The sequence below is a fragment of the Aspergillus mulundensis genome (assembly GCF_003369625.1).
Source record: "Aspergillus mulundensis strain DSM 5745 chromosome Unknown scaffold_22, whole genome shotgun sequence".
NCBI classification, from domain to species: Eukaryota; Fungi; Ascomycota; class Eurotiomycetes; order Eurotiales; family Aspergillaceae; genus Aspergillus; species Aspergillus mulundensis.
In genome coordinates, this window is record NW_020797910.1 from 114,015 (window position 1) to 131,180 (window position 17,166).

Below are 17,166 nucleotides of genomic sequence, written 5' to 3' on the forward strand. Positions count from 1 at the left end.
TTTTAATTATTTATTATTACTTTTTTTACTTAATAATTAATAATAAAAGGCTTAAGTTATTCCTAGTAAATAATAAGTTTTAATAAAATTAAAAATATATTTTTTAAATTTATTTTATAATAATATAATTATTTAAGGCTTTTAAAAATATTAAAAAGGCTTATTAATTTTTTTTAAAAATAAAAAAAATTAATAAAAGGCTAATTTTTATTATTATAAAAATAACTTTTTATTATACCTTACTTTTTATTATTTAGCTTATAATTACTAAAATTATTAACATGGAAAATAATACCAAAAATTTTTAATTTTACTTTTATTTTTTTTACTAAAAATAAGAGTATTTAAATAAATTAACTTTTATATTTAATTTTAGTAATAATACTTTATAATTTTTTTACTTTTTTAAAGTTAAAGTTTTATTTTATCTTAAGTGCCTTTTAGTATCTTAATTTTTATTTTATTAATAAATAAATATTAATTTTTATTTAAAAAATTAATTTTTAAGTATTTTATAAACTTAAATTATAATTTAATTAAATTTAAATAAATAATATTTTATAAATTAGCTTTTTATTATAAAWATAATATTAAAATATAATAATTTATTAATATATAAAATAAAAATAAATAAAAACTTTAATTATAATTTTAAATATTTTATTTTAAAAAATATAAATTTAATTATAAAATATTAATAATTAATTTTTTATAATAAATTAGTTTATATAACTTTATATTTTCTAATTTTTATAATTTAATTTTATATTAAAAAAGGTATTTTAAAAAAATTAATTATTTATTTCTAATCTTGCCTCTACTAGTGCCTTATTTAAATCCCTTTATTTTTTTTATTTAAGTAAAAACACTAGCTTTGCTGCCTTTTTATTATTATCTTACTATAACCTTTTAGCACGCTATTAAGCTTCCAAGGCCTTACTAAATATAGTACCTATAAATTTTTAACATGCATGCTATTTAATATTTAGTAAAAATAATAGCTAGCTAGGGCTAGGTGTGCCTCTAGCTATAAATAAAAAAATATTAAATATAATAAATATAGACCTTATACCACGTATATATAAAGCAAAAGTATTAATACTTGCTATAAATACTATTTTATTAAAGTTATTAGCTAGGGGCGGCATGGTATAAACTAAGTTAAAAAAATTATAAGGGTTATATAAAATCTTTAGATTTTTTTACTAGTTTATAGCTAATTTTTAATTTTAAGCTATTTACTACCTTATATTCTTAGCTTATTAAGGTACTAGGTTTTTTAACCGCTGCTAAAAGCCCACACCTATTTACTTTTAATATTTAAGCCAGGCAAAGAGCTTCTTAGTTACCTTTTAAAAACTAGGTATATATTAGCCTTGTGCTAAGCATATATAAAAAGGGTATAAATTATAAAATTTTATTAAGTAAAAAAAGCTTTTAACTAGTGGTATTATTATCCGCGAAATAAAAACTTTTATTAATATTTATATGCTTGCTCACAAGCTGCTATTATTTATAATTTATTTTAAACTAGCTAGGATATAATACACCAAAAATTTAGGGCTTATAAATTTTATAATTTAGCTATTATTTTAGCTTATTATTAGGCTAAAGGTTCTTAATATTTTTTACCTTATTAAGTAATTCCTCCCTAAAAAAAATTTTATAACTTATAAATAATTTACTTGGCAGGATAATCTCCAAACTTCTTACAAAAGTTTTATTTTATATAAACCTAATAAAAAACTAATAAATATAAAAGGTGCTTGTCCTAGCTTATTAATAAATTAATTTTAAATAAGTAATTACTAAGCCCTGGACCCTATTTTATATATATATTAGTAGTAATTATATAAATTCTATGCTTAGTTTTATAAATATAGGTAAAGTATATATCCTATTAACTAACCTAGGCAAGTATTTTAAAAATCTTGTAAAACATGGTATAATATGCCTTTTAAGTTTTAAGGTTAATAAAGGCATATATATATATTTAAATACTTATAAAGTTAATATATACCTAGCATAAGTAAAGCACTAAAATAACTTATATTAATATTTTTTATTTTATTTTATAATACTAAAAATATTAGTTTTACCTTAAATTATTTTAAAGAAAAGATCCACCTGGATAAACTATGCTTATTAAAAAGTATTTGCCTATGCATTTATATAGCATAAAATAATATAATACTTATAATTTTTTTTAAAAAAAAAAACCTTTTAAATTTATTACCCATGTGGCCGCTTTTTATTAAATTTAAATTTATAAAAAACACTAGTAATATTTATGCTTTTTTTATATTATAAAAGGCACTTTTTTTAAATTAAGCTTGTAAGCTTGTTTTTAATATTTAAGCTTTTATATAAGGTATAAAAAATAAAAAACCTAAATTATTTTTGAATATTAATTTAATTAGGTAAAACTAAAAACTACTTTAAGTAATTATATTATAAGTAAATGCCTGGCATATGTATAGCATAAACAACATAAGTATATACTTATAGTAAAAATAAGAATATTATACTTTTAAAGTACTTTAATATATTAATTAGTAATATTCTGGGGTATAAAATGCAGGGGTAAAGGTAAATATATATAATAACCACGGGTTACTAGTAGTATATATAAATATTATTTATATATTTTTAGTATAAATAAATTAAACCAGGTATTATACTTTATATATATAAGCTTAGTAAAGCCATGCTTTGCATAAGCTTAATTTATAAAAAATTAGTAAATAATAATAAAAGGGTAAAAATAACTTACCATAATAGGTAACCTATATAATATTTATAGTAATAAAAATATATTTACCTAAAGGTATTATAGCTTTATATTTTATCTTAAAAAGATATTATAGGTATAGCTTATTAATAATATATATAAGATTTTTAAGTAGTTAGGCTATATGCCAGGTCTTAAAATTAAAGTTTTTTAAGTATTTAATAAACTTAGCCTATACTAATAGTTAGTATATATAAAATAAATATAAAAATAATAAAAGATATATACCCTATTGCGCTTAAATAATAATAAAACTTTAAGTTTATATATAAAATGCCCCTTATAAGTACATGGCATATTTTAATTATTTTCCCTTTTTTTACTTTTTATTTACTAGTTATAAAAAAACCCAAGGTAAAACTGCTTGGTTTTTTTTTTTTAAATATTTATAGGCTTAAGGTTTTAATATTAGGTTTTTTAGCATGCCCAAAGGTATTAAAAAAAGCAAAAATTAACCTAATTATAATTAAAACATGGGATGCCAGTGCCTTTAAAGCTAAAAAAACTAAAAAAAGCTTAATTAATTTATGGGTAATACTTTAGCCTAGTATATATATATATATAATACTAAACCTTGTTATATTTTTATTTATTATTAAATTAAGTTAGTAGTAGCATATTTTAAAGCTTTACTTGGCCTAAACTTAACTTATAAAATTATATTTATAAAGTATATATTAGGTATGTGTATTATATTAGGACTATATATATTTATAATATTACTTATATAGTTATATTATTAAAATAACTTATGGTTAAGGCCTTAATAATTAAGTTTAAATAATAAATAAAATAAAAAATTCCTAGATTTGCAAGGCTTTTTAAATCCTTTATAATAAGGTATAAAAATATTAATAAATACTCCTAAACCTTATTAATAATAATTTTAAATTTATTATTATTAAATATTATAAGGCTAAACTCCTAAACTTTCTTATATAATAAGCCTATAAAAAGCGGAATCTTGCTAAAGTCTAGCTTAATAATATTAGTTTTTGGTTTAGGCTTAGGCTCGGGCTTAAAAAAAGGGTTTTTAATATTAAATATATTAAAATTTAGCTTAAGGGGTATTATTTTTTTATATATTTTTTAGTTTTATATATAGTTTTAGCATATATATTAAATATATTAAGTATTATTATATTATTTTAATAATAGGTATATTATTAAGAATACAGGTAATTTAATTTTAGTATTTAAAGTTAGTTATTTTAAAATAAGTTAAATAAAGGATATATATAAAATTTAAATATAAATAAGGTATTAGTATTAGGACCAAGGCTTAAAAATTTAATACTTTATAATATTAAGTAATACCAAGGTTTAAAAATTTAAAGTAAAAATTCTAAGCCTTGCCAAGATAGCTTATTAATCTATTTCTAAGCCTTGCTTAAAGGTTCGGTGAACCTCTCCGAGCGTGGTACCCCGCTGGATTTGAGCTGCCTACAACACTCTCGAAGACACTCGTCGATGCTAAATCCAACCTCAATCGTATTATTGGGACTATTCTCCCGGTCTAATTGGACCTTGGTATTATGATTGTTCATATCGTCGTGGTCTAATGACTCGCTTCTACATCCCAGCCAAACTCTGGCTGACCTGTGAAAATAACATCACCAGGATCGCGGCCTCTAGCGAGAACCTCTGTTTCCAGAACGAGGGCGACCGCGTCTCATCCATCGCCAGTCGGTAGCAACTCTGCAGCATTTGCATTGTGGTGCTTCTCCCATCTGCCTCCACCCTCAACCCGACCGCCATCGCCATATACACGTGGAAGCGAGCCATCGACACGGAACAAGGGCCGTGGAGAGCGAGTTGCGGGGAATCAACGATGTCGAGGAACTCAAACAGCTTGCTACGATTGAGAGGATACGGTGCGAGCGGCTGTTTCGATCTGTGAACGCGGTCGAAGAATTTATCCAGCAGCATTTCAGCCTCAAACCTTCCTGGCGTCCGTGGAGCCTCTGCAGTTGGAGATGTCGGAGACATGTCGAAAACAGCCTGGTGAAAGTCGCTCTCGAAGTTAAACGCGGGGAGATCGCCTGGTGCTGACGCCCAATCCGAGTCGAGGCCCAGCGATGAGATGGACGAGCTCCGCGATCTGGACGGCCCGGGCAGACTCCTCGGAGACAGGTACGGCATGACGGTATGGTTCGGCGATGGACATGCACCCACAGGAGGAGAAACTGCAGCAGTATTTGGAGGGCGAAGACTGTCTAGATTCTCCAGCGAAGGCGCAGGAGCCAGCGGGTGAAATAAGGGCGAAGGCGACAGCGACACCGGCGAAACAGGCGAGACTGGAGAGAACGCATCCGCATAATCGACAACTTGAATGCTTGGAATGTCTAGTTGGGACAAGCTCGCTGGCGGAAACTGACCAAACTCATCCGTGGTTATTGCCGGTCCCGGAGAGCCGAAATCGGTGGCTATTCGAATATCTGGCGGCCACTGTTGGGCTGACAATGGATTCGCATCTTCGTTCGGAGCGCTCGATACGCCGGCTGTGAATTCAGCGATTTGCGCCTCGAGCTGGCGGACGCGCTGCTCCAACGCGTGGGTGTCGTTCTTCTGTATCCGCACACAACTAATTCGAAAGCGCCGACAGGTGGCACACGGCGTCTCTCCGTCGCAACGAATCTTCCTCCTTCGACACCTCTCGCAGGCCGTAGTTGTCGTCTTACCCCGGCCAGAGCCCGTCTCACCCGATGGTCGAGACGGAGTCTGCCCTGGCTCCGCTGATATCCGAGGCACATTCATGACGAAAAATCCTCAACTCCCCTCATATCGCAACAGCAACCGATTTTCTTCAAAGGTTGGCGAGCAAGGCTGCTGGCCGAGGTCGGGGGGCGTGCTGGCATCAGCAGATGAGGCGAGGGTTACGAGAGGCGAAAACAAAGGAGGCAAACACGCCTCGTTCGCTGAGTCGCAGAGCTCTGACTGGGGGAGAAACGGATTTTGTTTTTCGATGGTTGGCTTCGTGCACTCAACTGGTGAATTGGTTTTGATACCCCGCTGCACTGCCACGCTGCCAACGCCGTCACCCCAACCGTCCCCCTCGCGTGAGTTTTCGCCATTCCCATAGCAGTCAAGGATCTGCCGGGATTCTGAATCATGCGGTGGTTGTAAAGCGCTTTGGATGAATGCGGATGGGGTCCGTTGTCTAGTAGAGAAGAGAGGGATAATGGTGTGCAGGGGATTGGTGATGTCGAGGTCGCCATGGTTCTCCAACGATCTGAGTAAGGACAGCTTGAGTAGAGCGATTCGGAGTACGAAGGAAAGTCTGTCTGACAAGTCTCGCAGCGAATTGATCAATATTTCAGAATAGCCTATCGACGATCGGCGGCTTTCTTACCCCGGCCAGAAAGTGGACATACGAAATGGTTGACAGGGTAGTCGAAGGAAACGGTGGGACGACCACGCCGCGCCTGTCATACCTTCGGGACACTTTACTTTGAAACATCGCCCAAGCATGATAGAGATTAGAGAATCTCCTATCTACTCCCGACGTCTCTCACTTACGGCCTGATTCGTATCCTACCAACCCCGTTCTTGGTCCTTGGTCCCAGATCTCCCAGTGACAACTGACAACACCCTTGGCCCAGCCCATCCCTTGTCACAGACGCTGTGCAACACATCCGGATTTAGTCTCGGAATCAGGGAACCGCTGCCCAGACCGACTCCGATGGGTTAACATACTTCACTATGGAAGCCGGGACGCGGTAGCGGTGGTATGGTGCCTTGGTTGCAGTCTTGCAGAACGGTAGATCGGTCAAGCAGATTGCTTGGCCAGCACAGCATTTACCTGCCCAGGATCTTAGTACCATGGATAAGCGACACGCAATCACGAAGTGCGAGGAGAGCCCAGAAATGACGAGGCCGCAAATCTCAGAGTCAAGCAGCTTGGCTTACAACACTCTTGGACCCTGACTCGGACGCTTTGCTTTTAGCAAGGTTGATCCCGGCCACGCATCCGCCTCCGGTAAAGACCATATCGTATGGAGTCATCTCCAAGTCAAGCCCCTCACGGCACCGCGATAACGCGCTACCCCAAGTCCCTGGCGGAAGGCGATCCCGCGCAATCCCTTTCATGCATTAGGACCGGACAGCGTCTTTAATGCTGAGCATAGCACGATTGTGATGAAAACTCGAGTCGAGACCCTGCTGCAGCTGCGGAGTGGGCTCCGCCCTTGGTCTTGGGGGTTGCTTGGCCGGCCAATCCTCGCCCTAACCCACGGGTCGCTGCCGCGGCGAGGGAGGCTGTGCAAGAAGCCCAGCAATCAGAGCACCGTACTAAAAGTCATCAAGGCCCTGGACGTCCTAGCGTGCTGAATGCTGTGTCTCCAATGGAAGTATTGGTTTGTTTGGACTGCTTTAACTAGACAAGATGGCGTCCCCAGGGTCTGTTCCGGCGATTACTTTCGATCGCGTTGTTGTACGTTTTCCGGCGCTGCCATTTTCAACCGCTGACGATGTATAGGAAACACCTGCAGAATCAGAATCGGATGTTCCGAATGATGGCCTCGGTGGCACACGCGAGCGCTCGCATAGCAATTTGACCGCCGTCGGCAGCGAGTTTACTGGACGAGATCGAGCGATGAGCGGAAGCACCATGGCCACTAGCAGCGTAGGCCTCGAAGTACCCAAAGGGAAGGAGAAACTATCCTCGAGTACCGCACCGAGTGTGTTCTCGTCCGACGAGCAGGAGGAGGCTCTGCGACCGGATCCAGGGACCGAGGCAGATTTCCATGTGGACAACAACCCATTCGCATACTCACCTGGCCAACTCAACAAGCTCCTCAATCCGAAGTCTCTTCCAGCGTTCGTTGCCTTGGGTGGACTTGCCGGGTTGGCGAATGGACTCCGCACGGACTTGAGTGCTGGGTTGAACACCGAGGCATTGGGTGGCGAGAAGCATACGGAGCCTGGGAAAGAGGTATTTGCGGACCGCATCCGCGTCTTCAAGGAGAATGTGCTTCCCGAGAAGAAGGCGACACCGCTGTGGAAGTTGATGTGGCTGGCCTACAACGACAAGGTCTTGATTTTACTTACCGCCGCGGCCGCGATATCACTGGCGCTTGGACTATACGAAACGTTTGGGGTGGAGCATGAGCCTGGCTCTGGGATGCCGTTGGACTGGGTGGAGGGATGTGCAATCTGCGTTGCTATCGTCATTGTGGTCATGGTCGGGTCGCTCAACGACTACCAGAAGGAGCGGGCCTTCGTCAAACTCAACAAGAAGAAGGAAGACCGGGAGGTTACTGTCATCCGGTCAGGCAAAACGGTCAGAATATCAGTTCACGATGTCTTGGTCGGCGACGTCCTGCACCTGGAGCCTGGAGACCTGGTCCCGGTGGACGGAGTCTACATTGAAGGGCACAATGTCAAATGCGACGAGTCATCTGCAACTGGAGAATCGGATCAGCTTAAGAAGACCGGCGGGGAACAAGTGCTCCGACTTCTCGAACAAGGTCATACCAAGCAGCAGGACATGGACCCGTTCATCATCTCCGGCAGCAAAGTCCTGGAAGGCTTCGGAACATGTCTTGTCACATCGGTTGGCGTCAACAGCAGTTACGGCAAGATTCTCATGGCTATGCGTCAGGATATGGAGCCCACTCCTCTGCAGAAGAAGCTGGATCGCTTGGCTAGTGCTATTGCTAAGCTGGGCGCCAGTTCCGCAATTTTCCTTTTTTTGATTCTTCTTTTTCGCTTCCTCGGAGGTCTCTCTGGGAACGATCGCACTGGTACGGAGAAGGCTTCTCAAGTTACGGATATCCTGATTGTCGCAATCACAGTCATCGTTGTTGCGGTTCCTGAAGGCTTGCCGCTGGCGGTTACATTGGCCCTGGCATTTGCGACTACTCGGATGGTTAAGCTCAACAACCTTGTCCGTGTCTTAAAATCCTGCGAGACAATGGGAAATGCAACTACGGTATGCTCTGACAAGACCGGCACTTTGACAACGAACAAAATGACAGTAGTGACTGGCACATTCGGAGATGACGATTTCGACGACAAGAACCAGACCGGAAAAGAACGACGGTCAGCTGCGTTTGCGAGTTCGCTCAGCACAGAGCAGAAACGCATGATCATTGAATCTGTAGCGATCAACTCGACTGCATTTGAAGGCGAGGAGAACGGTGTCCCTGGGTTCATCGGCTCCAAGACTGAAACTGCCTTGTTAGGGTTTGCTCGGGATGTCCTAGGAATGGGCCCACTCGCTGAGGAACGCGCCAATGCGACGGTCGTGCAGTTGATGCCCTTTGACTCTGGCCGAAAGTGCATGGGTGCTGTCATCAAGCTGCCAGATGGCAAGTACAGGTTTCTCGTCAAAGGTGCCTCGGAGATCCTGCTTGGATACAGTTCGTCTGCATGGATGCCTAGTGGACCGGTGGATATGTTGTCGAGCGAACGGGAACGGCTTGAGCAAGTGATCCTCGACTATGCAAAGCAGTCACTCCGCACAATTGCCTTGGTTTCGCGGGACTTTGCAGAGTGGCCGCCGAAGCATGCCGTTGACCCCGACGATCCGACGGAAGCTGACCTCGGTCTCCTCTTGGCGGATATGTTCTTTCTAGGCGTTGTCGGTATTCAAGATCCTATACGACCCGGCGTTCCCGAAGCCGTGGCCAAATGCCACCATGCCGGAGTTACGGTGCGGATGGTGACCGGTGATAATATGGTTACAGCAAAGGCCATCGCGACCGACTGCGGTATATACACTGGAGGAATCGTCATGGAGGGCCCTAAGTTCCGCACCCTCTCCGACGCCGAGTTTGACGAAGTCCTTCCACGCCTACAGGTGCTCGCTCGTTCTTCACCAGAGGATAAGCGCATTTTAGTCACCAGGCTGAGGGCGATGGGCGAGATCGTGGCTGTGACAGGAGACGGGACGAATGACGGCCCTGCGCTGAAGGCTGCCAACATTGGCTTTTCCATGGGTATTGCAGGCACAGAAGTGGCCAAGGAAGCATCTGCGATTGTGCTGATGGACGACAATTTCTCCAGTATTCTGACGGCGCTCATGTGGGGACGCGCTGTGAACGATGCCGTTCGCAAGTTCCTCCAGTTTCAGATCACTGTCAATATCACCGCCGTGCTTCTGACATTCATCTCGTCGGTTGCGGACTCCGAGATGCGGTCCGTGCTAACCGCGGTGCAGCTTCTTTGGATCAATCTTATCATGTAAGTTCCCTAGAATTCGTGTATAACAGATACTAACCCCAGTAGGGACTCTCTTGCTGCCCTCGCGCTGGCTACAGACCCACCAACGGAGGAGATTCTCGATCGCAAGCCCATCAAAGGCGGCGCCCCGCTCATCTCAACTACAATGTGGAAGATGATAATCGGGCAGTCCATCTTCCAGCTTATCGTTACCTTAATCCTTCACTTTGGGCCTCGCGAAAACTTCCTCGACTATCCAGACGATATCCGACGCTCTATCGTGTTCAATACGTTCGTGTGGATGCAGATCTTCAACGAATTCAACAACCGACGTCTCGACAATAAGTTCAACATCTTCACCGGACTACACCGGAACTGGTTCTTCATTGGTATCAACTGCATCATGGTCGGTTGCCAGATCGTCATTGCCTTCTACGGCGGCGCCGCGTTCAGCATCGTTCGCATCCACGATGAGCAGTGGGCTATCTGTATTCTCGTTGCGGCGATCTCGCTTCCCTGGGCGATTGTCGTCAGGATCTTCCCTGATCCTTGGTTCCACGCTATTGCAACGTTCGTGGGAAAGCCGGTTGTGCTTGTATATCGCCCGGCGAGCCGGGGGATGCGAAAGCTCGGAAGGAAGATCAAGGGTGTGCGCCGGAGGAAAGATGAGGACGACGAGGACGATGACGAGGTTGAGCCCCAGGTTGCGAATCCTGGCGCTACCTCTGCTACTGGGAAAGCTGGTGACGGGAATGTTTGATGATGTGATGTGGCATGTCTGGCTTGACCGTCTTTACGGTATGCGGAGATATATGATCCCCCTTGGTACTAGGAAGAATACACCTGACTCCTCGGTTCCCTACTATTGCTAATCTTCATCATGTTCAATCTGTATAACTTGCTCTTGTCGGTGTCTTTGCCGGCGTAGGATACCGTACGCATTCAGTCGGAGCCGTGGCGTAGATCCTCGCGAGCCTCCAGCGGTGAACGGGGGCATTCACTTTGTCTCGCACCTCGTCGGCTTCCTTTCTCATGGGCCTGCATACTCTTCGGAATGCCGTACGCCTTGACTAACACACAATCCAGCAAGAAGCATAACCACCCCATCTTCTCAATTAACCTAATCTTCACCAAGATCCACGTCGTCACCTCACCGCGCTGCTGCAGTCCATGCAGTGGCGCAGCCACCCTCTAACCCTCGACCCCTTTGTTACCTTCGTATCCTTCACCACTTCTTGTTATACTGGAATCGATGGCGATGGACTTGACCTTCTTCGTGAGAAACGGACTGGCGGGCAGGGCATGGGAAGTGGAAGTTTAAGACTAATGGGGAGGGGGATGGGATGGTTAAGCTTATGGTCTCGTCTATCCAATTATCAGTTGCTTTCGCCGACTGGACTGTCTGATGTTGATGCTAGTGTATGCAGGGCGTGCGGGTGAGTAAGTCGCCTCAGCGGGTATATCATACGATGCCTATGCTAGGGAAAGCACAACCAGTTCCTCTTAAAAGCATTATTATATAGCAATTTCTAAGCAAGCGTTGCTACGAACCCGGGTGGATGGATTGATACGTTATTAGACGCCCGTCTTCGCGGTCTCCTTCAGACGCGTCGGAACTTGTGTACATTGACCAAGTAAGCGGTATATTCAATTTGCCAGAGCTTACGGCGCTCTGAGCCCGGAGTTATTGGATTGAATAACCAGGCAACCTGGCCTCGGACTATGTAATCGAACGGGACATGAGTGGAATAATGGTTTGGTATTTTCAATAATCGCCCGAATACATAGTCAGCACGTCTCTGCGTTGCACCAAAACTGTGGCGGAATGCCGCACATATAACGCTTAGAATGTAGAACCGACAAGACACATCTTGAGTCACCAGTCAAGAGAGAAATCACCAATTTCCCTTAGGTGAAAGAATCTTCGCTGCTGGAAGGCGTCATCCGGTGGATATGGATAGGACACTTTGATGGCACGGTTTCAATCCTCGTTACCTGCGCGGGCGTTCGCGTGGTGATCTCGCAGTTTCCGCCTCCTTCGTCGCAGGGGATAATCTTTTCTGGGTCTTCCATACACGAGGAGCAGCCCTGATACAGTACTTGCTTCCAGGTGCACATCTGGGATGATTAGTATGCTCTGGTGAGTGAAGGGACGCGTAGTTTCATACTTTCTAGCCTTGTCAGAATAGAGATATTTTCTTGTGAATGGAGGAGTTTGCGACCGATGACTCGGTGCTCGCGAGGATCGCGGAGCATTTATATGGATGATAAGAGGTAGGGGTCAAAGCGCACCACTACGGGGGTGGAAGCTCTAAGCAGAGCCAAAAGGGCTCCAACCTTTCGTATTGATTGTCACGCTTGCTCTCATTACATGGGTCTTTATTGGCTCATGGACTTAGTAGTGTCTCTGGGGCTCTGGGCCTAGGCTGGGCTGCTGACGTAGCTGCGTTGTTGGCATGTTGTCGGCCACCATCAGCTCAGGCCGGGGATGCTCTGTCACTGACCAATATAAATCAACCAAGTCTCAGAGGCAGCTGGGCGGAGGAAAGGTCTTATCTCCGCAGGCTGCGGGGGTTGCTGAATGCAAGATTCGGATCGTTATGATCCTCAAAGAGCGGAAGAGGGTCCCGACCATGCGAATTATGCATTTTCGCGAGCACAACAGCAAGGTGCACATCAAGGGTTGGAGCCCTGCGGATCGTCGGCGCCCTTTTGGAGAGCCGAAGAACGTAGACTGGAATCGGCGTTTTGCATTCATGGGCAGTTTCATAGTTGTAGTTGGCATTGTTCAGATCCACGATGAAATATGAATGTTTTCCGGGGTAGATACTCGCGGCGAGGAAGCGGGACTTGTTGTCGGCATTGTTTTGTTGAAGGCATTGCTGCACCGTGGACACGAAGGGGTGGATGGACGCCAGGTAATCTTCGGCGTCGAGGATGCTGTTGGGCGTATCGCCCAGTATGCGGACTGCTCGGTGGGAATCCAGTTCGTGCAGAGCCTCGGATATGACCTCGGTGATTTGGGCCAAGATCCTCTCGCGATATTCTTGTTTGGAGCGCTCCATGCTTGGGATTGGGGTGTGAAGCTGTTTGAGTCTCACTCAAGGGGTGTCCAGACCAGGCACACCGCCCTTGCTTCTGGTTTCAAACAGGAATAGCGCCGTGCTCAGGGCAGTGGCAGAATTGAGCGACTTCATTGGCTCGCCTGGATGTCTATAGGAACAGGTCCCTTGCAACAAGCCAAGAGCATAATTTGCTGGCAGATCATTGGTGTCTTAACTGCCAGGCAGCATTCCCTGCTTCTGGAAGTCTACCTGCAACAGGCGCTTGACTATAAAATGATGGCGTCCCAACAGCCTTGATTGTAATATTCCCGCAGCCATCAACAACCCTACCGTGCTTACTCATCTGCCGCCCAAACCCACCTGCCGCCCAAAACAACATCTACACCAACATTTGCTTGTAGAATTTAACCACCTATATCTTATTTATTTTAACTTTAATAAAAAAAGTAATAAAATATATTAACTTCTTAAAGCCAGGAAAATATTTTTTATATATAAATATTACCAAGGAATTTAGTGTAGACCGCAGTACTTTATTTAAATATTATAAAGGTATTTAAGGCTTAAAAAAAAAGCAGTACAAAAACCTATTATTACTTAACACTTAATAATTAAAAGATTTTATAAATTATATTAATTAACAGGCTAGCCATGGCTTATTCTACACCTATAATATAGTTAAAAACTTTGTATTTAAAATTACTTAAAAAAAGGCAGGAAGCAACTAGGTTTCGCGCTAGCTTAAAAAATATAATAATAAGCTTATAAGTGCCTATATAACTAGGATTAATTTTTTAAGAAAAAAGGCTAATTTAGCCTATAAATACTTTTTATATTTTAACTGCTTAAAGCGGAAAATGAATAAATATAAGGTGCTAGCTAAGAATACCTATAATATAAATAAAAAAAAATTTCTTATTAAAATGCTTACAAAATGCAAGAGGATCTTCTTTAAAAAGACCTATTTTTATTTAGGGATGAAGCAACGCCTATAGCCTGGAAATAAAGAGTAAATAACCACTATTACGTGTATATTAGCTAATAAAAGGTTACTGCCTCCAGGCCTTATCTACTAGTTAGCTATATTTAAACTACAGGACACCTAGCTTTAAAACTTTAAATTATAAACTTATAACTATTTTTTTGCCTTATTTACATCCGGATAAACAAATAATAACCTTGGATTGGCCTGGGTTAAACAAGTATTTAATAAATTAATAAGGGATAAAGCAAGGAGGCGTTAAAGGCTTTTTTTTTTAATAGCTATAAATCCCATGTTATAATGCGCTTTTTAAAGTACTGCAAAGTTAATAAAATACTTATGGCTACCTATCCGCCTTATTTAACTTATACTTTGTAGCCTTTAAATATTAGAATTTTTTTTTTTTTTTTTAAGGCATACACTAATAAACTAGACGTATTTATGTATTCTTGCTAAGGCCTTAGCATTATTACAAAGCAAAACTTTTTTAGATTGTTTTAGGCGGCATGGGAGAAGGCTTTATCTCCTAAAAATATAAAAAGTTTATAAAAAGCAACTAGTTTATTCCCTTTTAATCCTAAGATTATACTAAGGCGCTTTAAAAAAAATATAAATAAAACTTTTATATTTATTAACAATCCGGAGGGCCCACTGCAAGCAGATAACTAAAAAAAGATTAATAAATTAATTAGGGAGATTTTTAAAGACCCTAAGCCTTAAAAGGTTAAGAAACTTAGTATTATAGTCTATTATTTTTATACAAAGCTTATACTTGTAAAGGCACGCAGTTAAAGCCTTAAAAAGGCCTTAATTAATAAAAAAAGAAAAAGGTAATAAAAAAAGCTACTTATATTTTAACTCCAGGCACCGGAAAATGGCAATACAATTTTTTACTTTTTTAAAAAAATTTAACAGGCCCGCGATCTTTAAAAGCAAAAAGATAAGGCTATATAATAGGAAAAGGCCAGAAAAAATAAAGATAAGCTACGCTAATAGCAAGCCAAAAAGAAGAAGAAATAGTAAACTAAAAAAAACGTAAAAATAAGAGCTGTAAATGTAAAAAAACAATAGCTTAAAGCAAAAAGAAAAAAGGCTAAAAAAGACCACTAAAAAAAAAGGCCTATATAGCCAAAGAGGCGGAAAACTAGCTTTAAAATAGCTTTAAATTAGCCAAGCTAGGAAAAAGCAAGCCTCTAGTAACTTTAAAAGCATTCCCTAAAAAAAAACTTTTCCCCCCTAGCCCTAAAGTTATTCCCAACACCCTAATCTTAGTAAATTATTAAGGCCGCGAGATCCGGCTACCGCAGCGTTTTTAAAAGTTTTAAATTTATATATAAAGTAATTAGCTAGTGTAAAATACACCACTAAAATTTCGGGTTTTTATACCTTTTATATGTGTTAAAAAGCTTTATTTTTTCTTGGTGGTGGAGATCAATTTTTGGGCGGCAGGTGGGTTTGGGCGGCAGATGAGTAAGCACGGTAAAGGCACCCCACTTGGTCAATCGAATTCACAGAGCTGCGTCCGAACCACCGAGATAAAGGATACAGTCGACGTTAAGCGTGCTACGGATGATATTCCCGATGAAATCGTGGACATGCTCGGCTGAGCTAACTTGGGACAGCCAACTTTTCTCGATAATCTGTGCGCACGGGATATTAGAGGTATCACGAAACTCCTTCCTCTTGTACAGTGCTTCCACTTGATCGCTGGGGAGATCCTCGTAGGGACTAGCTCCTTGGAAAACCTCGTATAGAGTTGAGCCGAAGCAAATCAATCTGTAGCCACGGTAGGCGGGTCTCTCCAATGTCGAGGAGATAGAGCCGAGTCCCCTCATCAGCTTCAGGTCCATGGGGATCGAGTGTTGCGCTTGAAGATATGTTTTGAGATCGCCGTTCTTCATGTGCTCAAGAACAAGACCGTCCCGGGAATGCCCCAATATTCGCACCAGCCTTTCATGTGGGCCGAGCCGATGGTAGAGACGTTCCAAGAAATACGGAGACAACTCCGCAACATACCTTCCTTGCTTCGTTAGTGCGCCGCTACCCTATTGACATAGGAGATACAATGGCTGATATTTTGGCTCGAATATAATCTCCAAGTTTTCAACAGCTTTGTCAGAATAGTGAAGCTCCCAGCACGTGCGTTTGGCAAGATTGTAACAACTGTCAAGAAATATTTTGAAGACATCAGCGACTTCGTCCTACGGTCTACCTGAGAGGACGACCGCTTAATCTACAACGCCCTGCGCCCAATGGGGCTAAACAGCGAGCTTGAGCAGGTAGCACTATCAATTGTTTTCGTTCAGGGATTGAAAATTTTGAACATTAGTGAAATTCTTTGCTTTTTTTTTTTTCTGGGATTCATGATTTTCTTCTTTGGTTTTTAGATTCGAAAATTTTTGCTTAGTTGTTCCTTTTTGATTTTTTTCCCTTAGTAGATTAAATAGATCTACTATACGGCAGTTAGTTTCTTAAAAAATGCCACCATTTTCCTCATCATCATTGCAGTCCATATCTAGTCGTAAGAAGGGGTTATCCAGCTGTGTGTCGTAAATGGTCTTCGAGAAAAGCCGGTAGCACTGTAGCTAGGCGCATGTTAGCGGGTGCTAAAGCGCCAAACATGTCTTAAGAGCCGCGGCACGCTTTTTTTTATATCATAGATAACATCCTCCTGTAAATGCGAAGCTTGAATCTCTTGCTAGAGGCATATGGGAGGAGGAGGAGGATAAGGTATGCGGTCTATCTAACCTAGCATGTTTGGGTTATCATCTACACATCATTGCTCGGGGAGCTGGATTGAATGTATTCGGAAGAACACCACTTCTCAACCAGTCTGTTTCGATGATTTAGTCGGAGGAAGGATGCAGGTGCTCTACACAGGAATATTGTCTCTTGAATAACCAACGGCCGCGTTTACGCTTAAGCTATACCCTGAGAGGATGTCCAGAAGATCTTTAAGTAGGTACGACAGTCCGGATCATGGGAGCAGGCACTGTCACATTTTCACCATCCACGTACAAAACGCTTTCCAGGCAACTTCACGCCACTATGGAAGCCCGATGTTGAGTATCACCTAGAGAGAGACTTCTGCACTGTGAGGAGGTAAGCGGTGGAAATAAGCATCGCGTGATACTGACGCTATATACTTATAACGAGGTGAAGTT

At 41.2% G+C, this 17,166-nt stretch overlaps 4 protein-coding genes across 4 annotated transcripts; 1 reads left to right on the forward strand and 3 right to left on the reverse strand.

The window, feature by feature from the left end:
• Positions 1-4,170: 4,170 nt before the first annotated feature.
• On the reverse strand, positions 4,171-5,548 carry DSM5745_11240 (Zn(II)2Cys6 transcription factor domain-containing protein; the record flags this gene model as incomplete). Its single annotated transcript, XM_026753256.1, has 2 exons — positions 4,171-4,317; positions 4,391-5,548. 2 exons carry the CDS (start codon positions 5,546-5,548, stop codon positions 4,171-4,173), a joined length of 1,305 nt encoding a protein of 434 aa, XP_026598175.1.
• Positions 5,549-7,175: 1,627 nt separating this feature from the next.
• On the forward strand, positions 7,176-10,715 carry DSM5745_11241 (Calcium-transporting ATPase; the record flags this gene model as incomplete). Its single annotated transcript, XM_026753257.1, has 3 exons — positions 7,176-7,223; positions 7,269-9,976; positions 10,022-10,715. The coding sequence occupies 3 exons, from the start codon at positions 7,176-7,178 to the stop codon at positions 10,713-10,715; spliced, it is 3,450 nt and encodes a 1,149-aa protein (XP_026598176.1).
• A 1,792-nt stretch (positions 10,716-12,507) lies between these two features.
• On the reverse strand, positions 12,508-13,020 carry DSM5745_11242 (uncharacterized protein; the record flags this gene model as incomplete). Its single annotated transcript, XM_026753258.1, has 1 exon — positions 12,508-13,020. The coding sequence occupies one exon, from the start codon at positions 13,018-13,020 to the stop codon at positions 12,508-12,510; it is 513 nt and encodes a 170-aa protein (XP_026598177.1).
• Positions 13,021-15,510: 2,490 nt separating this feature from the next.
• DSM5745_11243 (uncharacterized protein) lies at positions 15,511-15,903 on the reverse strand (the record flags this gene model as incomplete). Its single annotated transcript, XM_026753259.1, has 1 exon — positions 15,511-15,903. The coding sequence occupies one exon, from the start codon at positions 15,901-15,903 to the stop codon at positions 15,511-15,513; it is 393 nt and encodes a 130-aa protein (XP_026598178.1).
• Positions 15,904-17,166: the final 1,263 nt, after the last annotated feature.